The sequence below is a fragment of the Triticum aestivum genome, chromosome 2B, assembly GCF_018294505.1.
Source record: "Triticum aestivum cultivar Chinese Spring chromosome 2B, IWGSC CS RefSeq v2.1, whole genome shotgun sequence".
In the NCBI taxonomy this organism is placed as follows: Eukaryota; Viridiplantae; Streptophyta; class Magnoliopsida; order Poales; family Poaceae; genus Triticum; species Triticum aestivum.
The window spans coordinates 807,618,372-807,630,772 of record NC_057798.1 but is presented as its reverse complement, the minus strand read 5'-3'; the positions used below and the strand labels follow the sequence as shown (position 1 = coordinate 807,630,772).

General features: G+C 43.2%; 1 protein-coding gene across 2 annotated transcripts; it reads right to left on the bottom strand.

Moving 5' to 3' along the window:
- Nucleotides 1-1,947: 1,947 nt before the first annotated feature.
- Nucleotides 1,948-6,482, bottom strand: LOC123047594 (receptor homology region, transmembrane domain- and RING domain-containing protein 1). 2 transcript variants are annotated; one of them, XM_044471186.1, is made up of 5 exons: nucleotides 6,306-6,482; nucleotides 4,918-5,224; nucleotides 4,272-4,496; nucleotides 3,573-3,986; nucleotides 1,948-3,081 (listed from the first exon to the last, which is right to left on the bottom strand). In XM_044471186.1, the coding sequence occupies exons 2-5, from the start codon at nucleotides 5,057-5,059 to the stop codon at nucleotides 2,279-2,281; spliced, it is 1,584 nt and encodes a 527-aa protein (XP_044327121.1). In that variant the 5' UTR covers nucleotides 5,060-5,224; nucleotides 6,306-6,482; the 3' UTR covers nucleotides 1,948-2,278. The 2 variants fall into 2 exon arrangements, with proteins under 2 accessions (XP_044327121.1, XP_044327122.1); XM_044471187.1 differs by having other exon boundaries at nucleotides 3,573-3,977.
- Nucleotides 6,483-12,401: the final 5,919 nt, after the last annotated feature.

Here is a 12,401-nt window from a genome sequence, read left to right as displayed (position 1 = left end):
ATGGGGATTGGGAGCTCGGTACGGCGGCCGGGAACGAGGAGGAGGATTAGGAGCCGTGGAGGGGCGAGGGGTGGGCGCTGCGGCCGGCGACGGCGAGCCAAGAGGAAGGCGCCGGCATAGAGGGAGGGATAGAACGTCTGCTCACCCTACTCATCATGCATCTATCTAGTCTAAAATTTGAACCTGCTGTACTTATCAATTTTTCAGTTTACCCTTCTAGTATTTTTGTTCAAGATTTCGACATTTTTGGATTGATTTCTCTATTTTTCATGTGATGATATAAATTTTTTGAATTGATTGGATTGATTACCACATGTGTCACGTGGTTATGTGGTGATATACACTACAGGAGTATGATTTAAGGACCATCTTCAATCAGCTAGAAAAAGATTCCAGACCAGTCATTTCACTCTACACCATCTTCTCTGGCGTGTCCGTATGATTGCCTCGGTTGTTCTGTTGTTGTGAAGCCGAAGCTGCGCCGGTGAGGCCCTGGGTAGTGTACGATGACGCGCGAGCGCGACGGGTGGTCCGTTCGGTGATCTTTTGCGACGCCAACCTTGCCTAGTTCTTCATAGCTCTCCATCGGAGTCGAAGCTGCGTTGTCTTGTAGTGGGTGGATGATGTTCCGGCTTGTGAGTGTAGGGTCGTTATGCAGCTATTAGGGCTGCTGTTTTTTTTTTTTTTTGATCTTCAGATCTTCACCATGTTGTTCTTCCGTTGCTTCCTGCTAAATCTGAATCAAGCCAGCATTTTTGCTGGATCTTTCAAAAAAAAAAAACTCTACACCGTTAGATCAGAGTCCAACGGTTCATCTTTTTTCTTTGACCTAGCGGTTCTTCTCCCACACAACCTTGTACCACCCGGCTGCGCACACATCCCCATCATGCCCTGCCCTGCCCTCATTGTGTTGTCGTCGCCCTCGGCCATCCCACTCTACAGCCATGATTTCGTGGCCCACACTCGAACCCATCAAAGCACCGGCTCGACATGCCGCGTCTAGTCACGTTGTTGATGCCATGACCGGCCGCGGCGTCACATCTCCTCGTCAGGCACGATCCAAAAAACTGTTTTCAGTTGACTGACAAATCTGATGGTTGACAGTTAACCATTTTGTTATGGAACCTCCAACCATGACTACTCTCTCTCGTTATCAGTCACATAATCCAAAATTCTGATATTTTCCGTAAACAGCGTTAAGCTTACTCATCTACTTAAAAGGAAGGCAAAATGGCCCCAGGGGAATTTGTTCTGTAGTACAAACATAAGATGAGCGCCCATCATCAGATTTTCACTAGCAACCTTTCTTTCAAAGTTTCAAATTGCAACTATTTGATGATTTGAATCTACATGGGTTGTGCCAGTTCTTTTGTGCGGCTTAAAATTAAGTTGTCTCTCCTCAGTTTAAAAAATGAGCCGCTCCCAAAACTTGTTAAGCCTTATAAATTAGTTATCCTATAACTAGTTCGAAAGTCTCATTGAATGAGACAGGCGGCTTATGGAAAAAGCTGTGAATGAGGCGGCTTATTTTTTAAGCCGCCAAAAGAACTTGGAAGCTATAGCACCAAATTCAACACAAAACATGGTGTGGTTGGGAGATTATATGTTTTTGAGGTTCCCTAATTCCCAGGCTCTAACCCAAACTTGCTTCACATATACTTGATGCTCTAACCCAAACTTGCTTCACATATACTTGATGCAGCAGCTGTTGCCAGGAAACCTGGCACAATCCCTAATGAAAACACTGCAACAAAGGAGCACTTTTTTTTTTGCTTCACTTTACAAACACCTCATGATAAACTCGGCCAAAGTTGATTAAGTTTACACATGTTTCTCGATAAATCTGGTCAAACTTACATAAGTTTGATTCAAGACGAGATAAATGAGCCCCGTAAACCGGACAGAGAGCAGTGATTAGACAGGATCATATATAACATACGCCAGGACTGATGCATCTAAAACCAAATTTACCATTACTTCCACTTCCATAACCATGAAGACAAAGCTCAAAAGTATCATCACTATGCTGTCTTATATACCTGTAATGTACATCCATAAGCGCGGAAAATAAATCCACAATCACTAGAAACACAACAAAAAAATCCAGAACAAAACAGGAACAAAATCTATGCAGTTCTCTCCGTCATTGACTCACTCCTCAGGCAACCAATTGCCTATGTTACAGTTACACGCCGCCCTGGATGTATTCACAAGCCACACTGCCTCTTTCGCGCGCAACAAAGAAGAAGAGTTCAGAGCGAGCTTTGACTAGCCATGATCAGCATCCCGGCAGCGACTGCCCTGACGACGCCATGGCGGACAGGCTCGCGTCCGAGTCGCCGCAGTGCCTCAAGTAGGACTGACGGAAGGACTGGGCCGACGACGCGCCCGCCAGGTTCAGGCTCGCATCTGAGTCGCCGCCGTGCCGCAGCAGCTGGGACTGCTGCTGCTGTGGTGACTGAGGGGCCATGGTGGACAGGCTCGGCCCCGACTCCCCACAGTGCCTCAGGTACGCCGAAGACCGATGCTGGCTGGACGAGCCCAGGTAGTAGCCCGACGATGATCCATATCCCGAATTGGAGATGTATGAAGAACCGGCGTGCGGGCTGGGCGACGCATAGCCAGAATTGTACATCTGCGGTGGGGCATAACCATAACTTATGTTGACTGGTGGAGACAGGTGGTTGCCGACCAGGGAGTGTGTGGAGCCTCCACGGAGGAGTGAGGTGCGGAAGTAGGGCGAAGACATGTTTGCAAGGTCTGCGCTACTTCTGCTCATGCTCATGGCTGATGAGTTCCTGTATGGTCTTTGGGTGTTCAGAGAGTGCGGGGTGCCAGAAGCAGAGTAGACCCGAGATATGGACTGCGACGAAGGACGCAGGTTTATTGGTCTGGGAGGGGATGCTGCCACGCTCGACCGGAATGAGGATGACGGAGAAGGCAAGTGTACTGCGGAAGCGAACAATGGGGTGGTCTCCGAGGCAGGAGGGCCTGTCATTCCAGCGCCTGCATCTCGCTTGCATACGGGGCAGAATGATCTCCAGGATGTGAGCCACATGTCCACACAAGCTGCATGGAACTCTGCAAGGCAATTCAAACAATTATCAGAGTGCTGCCTTAGAAAGAAAATACTGATACAGATAAGCTGATTGTATGAAAGGAGAGTCACCCAATTGGTTCAATTTGTAGTACTTTCTTTATTGCAATACTAGTTGACTCGTAAATCTACAATGTTAATGATTTTCACATAAATGAATTACACACACACTGTTACAATGAAATTTCAAGTGCAGCACCAGTATTTTATATTCTTATGTTCTTAAGGATTTATCAAGTTCCAACTAGATGAAAATAAATTCAGAGAGTACTTAAGTAAACTTTACAACACACCAACAGTCATCATGACAACAGACTCAAAAACTAGCACAGAACATTATTTTTAATACCAAATTCGAGGGTTGGAGAAGTACAGCAAATAGAGGTGACTAGTTTTACCTAAAATACTATGGGCATGGCAAAGGATCAAATATGCAAGGTACTAGTTTTTAGAAGACAGAGTTTGCTAGACATACTGTGACGGCAAGGCAGCACTCTTATCTGTTCTCCGACAGTGTAATCCTCCAAGCAAATGGCACACATCGACGACGTGCAGTTGTCCTCTTGCACTTTGGTGAAAATAAGGCTTGGCATCGCCTTAACTAATTGACTGCTCATCCCATGGAATTCTCGGGAATCTAGATTTCTAGGCCGATCCCGCCTTATTCGATGTCTTCTCACAAAGAAACAGGTAGCTAAAACAGCAGACATGGCGAGCAGTGATATGAATGAAATCGCCATGATCGACCAGGCTGAGTTCTCGAATGATGGTATTATCCACACCTCCACATCAGTACGGCCTGAAAATTTCTTCAGCACCTCCCCTGAGACCTTTGAGATGAACACAGCGTATATCTGAATACCGCTTGAGCTTCCAGCCACTGTTACACCTAATTCTCAGTTAGGAAGTGCAGAGAATATATGATCCGAACAATACTAAAACGAAACTAGTGAAAACTATAGGTGTAGGAGCAGTTCCCAAAAACATATCAACATTACAGTTATTTCTAGCTTTTAATAATCTGCACAAGTATTTCAGCTTCATCATTATGGAGAACAGATCTGAAAGCATTTTCAGTGCATCTCAGTCTGTTCCATCTCTACTCAATATGTGGCCATCTACAGGACATGAAAGGTAAAAAAGAAGAACGGTTGAGAGGGACAAGGTACATTACTTGAAACCAAAACTCCACTGTTTTCATTGTCATACACTATTGCAGCTTTGAATCCAGCATCCTGCACGTTTTTCACTTTCTCATCAAATGTGCAGCCACCTCTTATAACCAGGGCAAACGGAGACGGTGGACCCTCGACTGCCTTGCTTGTCAATGCACTGCAGGCATTCAAAGGTTCGGCAGTATAAACTAAGCCATTAACACCCGACCCTTTTACTGCCGGAGCTGCAAACAAATTGAAATGGCATAATTAGTCCTTCAGATAACATAATGCAGAGTTGCAGACTCCACAGAAAAGTGCAAAGTACATAACATAATGCAGAGTTGCAGACTCCACAGAAAAGTGCAAAGTAGAAGAGAAAAACTTATAATGCAAATGCACCATGAGTCATGGCACAATCAACGGAATAACAAATCAAGCTTAATGTAGTTAAGAGAGTTGGCCGGACATAACATAATAGGATTATTGCAACATATTTTGGATGCCACCATAAATGAACATCGCAGCCAAGAAGTATGCAGCCAGACATTAGCACCTAAATATGCCATAAGCAGTAGGTAGGGAACAGGTGAAAGCATGCAAACAAATGTAGTGACAGCCAAATGGTAGAAGTTGCTAGATGATGGTAAGAAATCCAGAACTTACAAAAGTTTGCCTCAACATCATCAAACGACAAAGTAAGATTATTCCCCATCAGAACTACATTGGCAGCTCCTATCTGAGCCATGAGGCATACCACTGCACAGAGACAGAGAGGAGATAACATTGCTCCTCGTGCACTCTTCATCTTATCAGCTCTTGGCGAAAACCCAACTTGTTTTTACAGGTTACAGCTACGCAATGAAAAAGCCACCTAATACTTCAATGCGTCAAAACCACGTCTCCGCGAGCACTCGACGACCACTATGTGCTCTGAATCTGCAGCTCGAAAGCATCCAATCAGCTACAATACCTGCAACGAAAGACGACAATGTTGAGATTCATTTGGCATTTTATCACTCACATTACGCCAAAAGGAGCAGGACTTTTACACGGAAAATACAGAATTGCAGGCTTTGCATCCACAGGTTTCAAATAATTACATACTTTAAAAGGTAACGGATCACAAATACGACAACAAAATGGGCCCTGTAGTCCAAACTAAATCACAAGTAAATCCACCAAAATTATTCTATTCCAACCTTGTTCCCATCACAAAGTGAAGACCTTTAAGGAATCAGGTGTTTTCCTTTTCCATAAACACGGTTAAGATGGCAAGTGGACAGCCAGCAACAAATTGCCAAAAATAAGATCCTCTCTAACGTTTCTAAACAAGTCAGGAATAAGTAACGGTGCCTAGAACTCCAAATCTTCAGCAATCTCCTAAACTTATCATGCGATGAGTAAGATTAGTACTAGCAACCAGGCTTATCACATTCCGCCAGAATGACCGGTACTTTTCATCACCACCAAGCAAACAGGAATAAAAGTTCCGCCAACGGACCGACTTTTTCGCGCATAATTCCACCTGTTTCATTCAAATGGAATATACCATCCTGTCTGGTTCATTCCAAGCTTCCGGCACTCTAAACGTCGTATCCCGACATGCAGAACCGAATCACCAGCATACCGGATTTAGCGAGTATGATGCTGGCATATACATCCAGCAGGTTTCTTAGGGTTGGATAGGCAAATCAAATCGGGACACAGCACTAAAAGATCAGCCAGAAGCTGGATATGCTCTCATGTCGGCATCTAAATCACCACCACCACTCCAATTCAGCTCAACGCCACTGGAAACCTAGCGACGGACGGAGCAAGCGAATCTGCCTTTCGCAGCGGTCGCCGGCGTCCGTCAAATAGTCAGCGCACGCAACTCGAATCGCCGCCGCAAGACTAAATCTTTATAATCTAAAAGGGGAGGGAATTGACGAGGCAAGGCCGAATCTTTGACAGGGCTTGACCGGAAAAGGAAAAAGGGGAACGAGCACCGGAGGGGAGATGTGAAAGGGGAATCGGCGCGGACGGGATGGATGGGAATCGTGATGGGATACCTGAGGGCGGAGCACGGGGGTGGCAATGGCGACGTCGGCTTCCATCATGTGTGAAGTGCGGGGTGGCGGAGGAGGGCCGGGATCGGCGGCGGCGGCTGCGGGCGGGGGGAGGGGATCGAGCCGAGGCGCCGCGGGCAGTGGGGAGGGGGGGAGGTGGACAGGGCAGGGGAGGGGGAGCCTATCCGTACTTGACCAGCCTGCGGAAAAATGGCGACCCTCTTCTTTTTTCTGGTAGAAAAAAAGATATGCTTTTTAACTTCTCTATTTTTTTAAAAAAAATGTGTGTTTGTTTCTCCGACAGAAAATGACACCAGAATTGTGTTGCTTATGCTGGAGTAGTACCCTAATCAAGACAGAAACATCATTTACAATACTTCCTCTTTTCTACTCCCTCCGTCCAAAATTAGTTAAAGCTCAGACGGATATATCCAGCAGAAAGTGTTTAGAAAAAAAGTGTGTGTTTTGTTTCTCCCACAGAAAATGACACCAGAATTGTTTTTGCTGGAGTAGTACCCTAACAAAGACAGAAACACCATTTACGATGCCTCTTTTTTTCTACTCCATCCGTCCGAAATTAGTTGAAGCTCAAACGGATGTATCCAGCAGAAAGTGTTTTGTAGAAAGATTTTTTTAGGAAATTATCTTCTTTTCTGATAGGAGGGAAAAGTTGCTTTTTTTCTGTTATGGGTGAAGCGGACGGATGCGGAGAATGGTGCGAGTGGATATGCTCTGAGGGTGGAGGGGACATCAATCTATCATTCATTCATTGAGTTCGGCTGGGGTGTGATCTTGACGCCTTGTGACCTAAAATTAGCCCAAGTGGCCCTCGGCCGTCGAATGGGCATGCATCAGGAGCGTACTTATTTCTTTTGTCCTTGGGGAATGAAAGGGACAAGGAACCTACTACCTGTATTTGTAGCTTGGTGTGGTGGCATTATTATTAAGTGATGGTTGGACTGGTGTTAGTGATACCTAACCTCGACTCAAAACCATGGTTAGCATCTGGTTTTGGTGCATGGGGGCCCAGGTCGGCTGTTGTTTGTAGTACTTGAGTCCATCTCTCTCTCTCTCTCATGTGCTTGTTCATTGTTTGTCTATTACAAAGCTAGATTACTATCCTGTTTTGATGATATTTTTATAAATCATGTTTTAAATACTCCTGTCATAAATGTTGAGCTTGATGATACCTTGTCCTGGATTCACACTCCAAAAGCAAAATGTACTGCTAAAAGTGCTTACAAAGTTTTTATGCGGGGTATCGAGGATAACACGACGAACCAAAGACCTCTTGTGGCCAACCAGGAGATAGCTATTCTTAACCAGGTTTGGAGAAATAAAACTTTGGCTCCTAGAGTTAAAACTTTTGCTTGGAGACTTATTAGAAGAGCTGTTGCTTCAGGGCTAAGAGTCTCTAGATTTTCAAAACATATAGAGAAAGAACGTTGTAGGTCTGGCCAGGTTGAAAAATATTGAATTCATGCACCAGCCAACTCATCCAAAAGTCCGAACTGATGGAGGGAGGTGGGCAATATATTTCAACACTCCCCCTCACGTCTAGGCTATTTTAGTCCTTAGACGTGGGATCGATGTAGGCCGCAGAATCGTTTTATTTAATACTGCGTTGGCAGGGTCTTGAACTCAAGACCTTTTGGCTCCGATACCATATTGAATTCATGCACCAGCCAACTCATCCAAAAGTCCTAACTGATGGAGGGAGGTGGGCAATATATTTCAACAAAAAATCTGATATGCATATGTTCTTTTTATGCAATTTCTCTAGATCGGTTTGGTTCAAATTGGGTTTTAGATTGGATATGGTAGATCATAGCTTATATCCTTCGGATGTCATCAACTTCATTTTGTCTAGCCATCACCCAGATTTAAGTTTAGAGATCATCTTTACTACTTTATGAATATTTGGAAAGCCATAAGTGATCTCCTATTTAATAAGAAAAACTGGAGTCCAATGCAAGTTATATAATCAGCCAAATCAATGCTTAATGCAGGTGCATTGGAGGATGAGTTGAAAGATAAGAGGATTGCTAATATGGAAGGCAATAGCAATGTATTGACAGGGAGCTGAATTTTCATCATGCAGGTTTCTTAGCATATATCGATGCTGCATACAATCCTATAGTTAGTCAAGATAAGTATTTCTAAGGGAAGAATCAAGGAATCATTCCAGTTATTGCTAGGAATGTTTGTTCTGTTCTGTAGGCTGAAGCACTTGGGCTTCTTCTGGCAGTTGAAACAGTCAAATATTTGAATTGGAGCTCTGTCTATTTCCTATCTCTGCAGGACTTTAGTGGAGACGGTGAAAGTAAAGGATCTGATTCGAAGTCTAGGACACTAGAACTTATGACCTACTCTTGCTGATTTCTTCAATCTGGTCTCTGGTCTTGCTTCTTACAGGATTGAGCACATTCCAAGGATCAACAACCTGATGGCTCATAATCTTGCCAAAAAAGGCATACTTTTCTAAACCTCCTTCTAGTATAGCTTTCTTTGCAGTAAAGGAGCAAGATGTAACAATAAAATGTCTCTTGAGGCCATTTCTTTTCCTAGAGGGAACCTGATCTCTGTAAATGCCTTGGATGCTAATAATAAAATCTGGAACCTTCTTTTGAGGATTGTTGTTTGCCACAAAAAAAAGTTGGATTACCATGTGAATATATAAGATTAACATTCATGTAGTAGAGTAATTTCTGTGTCCCAAGGCGACTTGGGAAAGCCTTCTTCCCCTCGATCTTCGCCGGGGAGCCCGTGGATTCGCCTCCCCTCTGCCTGCCACCCCGGCGGCCGGTGGCGGGGAGGAAAATACTGGTGTCTTGACTACGCTAGTAGATAGGTAGGGTTTTAGTCCTCGTAGGGGCGGCTTTTGGACGGATGGCGACGCTCCTTCTTCGAGTCAGTCTTCCGGGCTCCGATCCTCCTCAAGTTCGTCCGTGAGGATGGATTAGACGGAGATCCTGCCAGCTCCTTGGGGCAGCGAGGTTAGGATATCTCGTCGTGCGTACGCAACGGCGATATTTAGTGTTAGGTTCTTTAGATCGATTCAAGGATTCAAAGGTGATGATTACTACTCCAGGGCACTCGTCCTTAGGGGCACGTGCACGAAGACTTCCCGACTTTCATCGACAAGGTCAGGCCAGCTCCGGTATGGGAGCGGCGACAGCGGCGCCTCAGCGGCTCGTTCTGGTAGCGACAATGGTCCTCGATGTAATTTTTATTATGAGGTGCTTTGTACTTCCGGTGAATCTTTGTAATAGATCTGATCATTTTCGCAAAAAAAAGAGTCGGCCAAAGAAAACAACGAATCATATGGATATAAGGGCATATCGAAGGGTAACCATCAAATTGCCACCCCATATGTCCACAGTAAGCATTGGTTTGTGCCAAAATAAATTCTCCACTCTAACAACATACACCATTTATCCTCCCCCATTTTCATGCATCTTTCATGGGCATCATACATAGATAGGGATGCTCCGTGCTAGAGTGTCGAACGAGCTAGATGCATTAATTAATTTCCGCTACTCCACCAGTGTTGAGGTGTCGGGGACGGAGCGCTGCCACTTGACTCGTGCCACAATGGGGACGCTAGGTTATCACTCAGAGCTTGGGTGCCGAGGATGGTCCACTTTCACTGCTTGTGTCCGGTTGACAGGAACGACGTGCAGCTACTGAACCAACATTGGGGTGAGAGGGATGTCAAGTGACCTCAAGTGTCCACCATCGGACGGTGGAGCGTGAGCTCCTCATCACCCCCTATTGCCAGGAGCTCCCAACCGACATGGTGCCCCTTGTGTTGGCGGATCGGTGCTATCCATGTAGACGAGATTGTGGGCGGATAGAAGCTAGGGTTTGGGGGAGTGTTAAGCAAATGATACAGTATAGAGAGATTGTGAGGACCGAACATGGGGGTTGTTGGGTTTGGGATGGGCCAAGGGTGTTGCCGACATGGCGAGCACGTACGGACAACTCTATTTCACTCCTCTATATGGACTGACTTTGGGAGGGTTTGGACAATTTCAGACATTTGGCCCAGCTTTGGGGAAGCTCATAGAGCGGGCATTTTTCTCTCTAGGCATATGTTTAGGGGGAGGGGATGGGCTTTGCCTTTGGAGATACCCTAAAGATTTGAAGACCAAGAATCCCAAATTTGGGCAAGAGGTTTGAGGCAATAACCTTCTGAGGTTTTAAAATACCTTACATCATCTATTTAGAAGAGATAGTATTTTCAACAAACAAAATAGTGTGGTAGTATGAAAGAAACGAGCAACCCACTAATAATACATGCGGGCCAGCGGCGGAGCTAGCCAAGATATTCTGGGTGCGCAAATCACAAAATATAGATGTTTTGGAGGGGGCAAAGATTATATATCTTCTAATCTCAAGACCCTATTTTTTTCCCTTCACAATTTTGACCAAGGTTGGGGGGCTGGCCCCTCAGGTTCAGCGTAGCTCCACCAGTGGTGTGGACAGACAAAATAATAAATAAACTAAAATTAGAACGTTTTTTAAATCTTCAAAATTAAGTGTGTACGCATATGATTCAACAAATAATAATGATAATTTCAAAACCAAACATTTGGTGAAATATATTAAACATATTATTATCTCAGGAGTTCATAGAAGTTCATTTCAGGCCAACTTGAGTTGACAAAATTTAGTTTTGAACAAGGCAAAGGGACAAAATAAGAAGCAAACAAAAAGAAACCAAATAAGCCTAATATATTTTTATTTATTCCAATTTTTAATATCAGTTTTCTTGTTTCCAATGGTGGTTCTGTTGTTGTCGCAATCAAACTCAGTATTTTTTAGCGCGAATCTCCTTATACATTGAGACAAAAATGAACGAATGCAAATTGAATATTCAAGCACGAATAGAGTACTGAATTTAGCCAAAACCTGACTAATGGAATTCTCCAAATTTGTTTCAAAACTTTGTTCTTCACGAAATAAAACATAACAAGATTGTGTATATGTTGCTCATTAAACAATATTAATGGTATGAGATTAAATACAAACGACTTTTGTAATTCAATTATAGTTGTCTATTACACTTGATGAAGTTGACCCTTTGATATTATAGCTAAAATATATAAGATACAATATTAGCATATGCCATTGAAAGTGCACTTCAATTGTAATATTGTTTTGCATCGAAGGTTATATTAACTATTACACTTTTGATGCATGGTTTATTAGGAATCTTTTAATTTAAGCAAGTATCCTGACAACGCCAACAAGAAATGACCAAATCACACACATCAATTTTTTCTGTCACTCAAATGAATTATAGTGTATATGTATGTATTGTGGTCCATTTTGGTATACTTAAATATCGGGGCAGAAAGCTCTAAAACATATTTTCTAACAAATTCTCGATACAAAGGTCTATAGTGTGTATGTTTGTTTATCTGAAGGTCTATGGGTAAATAGAAAATTCTAGACCATATGCTTTTCTGTCCTAGCTGCAAGAAAAATAAAATATTTTAGAAAGTTTATGATGTGTCTGCAAGGATTTGTCAAGTCAATTTTTGATAGCCGTCTGATCAAAATTGTGTGGCATCAACAAGTCATGCATGTGCTCAAACGTTACTTTTGTGCATTAACCTATCCATGTAAACCATGCCACCTCATCAAGTCCATGCCTTTTTTCCAAGTCATGCATGCATTCATTTACATTTTAGCATTAACCTATGAATTAAAACCATGCCAACTCATCAAGACGGTCATGTCTTCGTTTTTTGGAAAAAAGTATTCTCGTTTTATACATCATTTTTGTCGCATGCATGCATTCATTTACATGATTGACACGAACACGTGTCCTTCTAGATTTTATTGTTTTTAAAATGTAAAACAAAGACACTCTTACATTTGTTTTTTCATTAGTTTTTTGGGTTTTAAGCACCTATTTATAAATTTGTTTTAACACAGTTCCACAACAACGTGTGGGGCCTCATCTGTTTCAACAACAAACTAGTCTAGGGGGATACATGATACGAAAAACTAGAATTAATGTGTGGACATAATTAACACAAAAATTATATACATACAAAATTAGAATTGTAATACATATAAATATTGGTT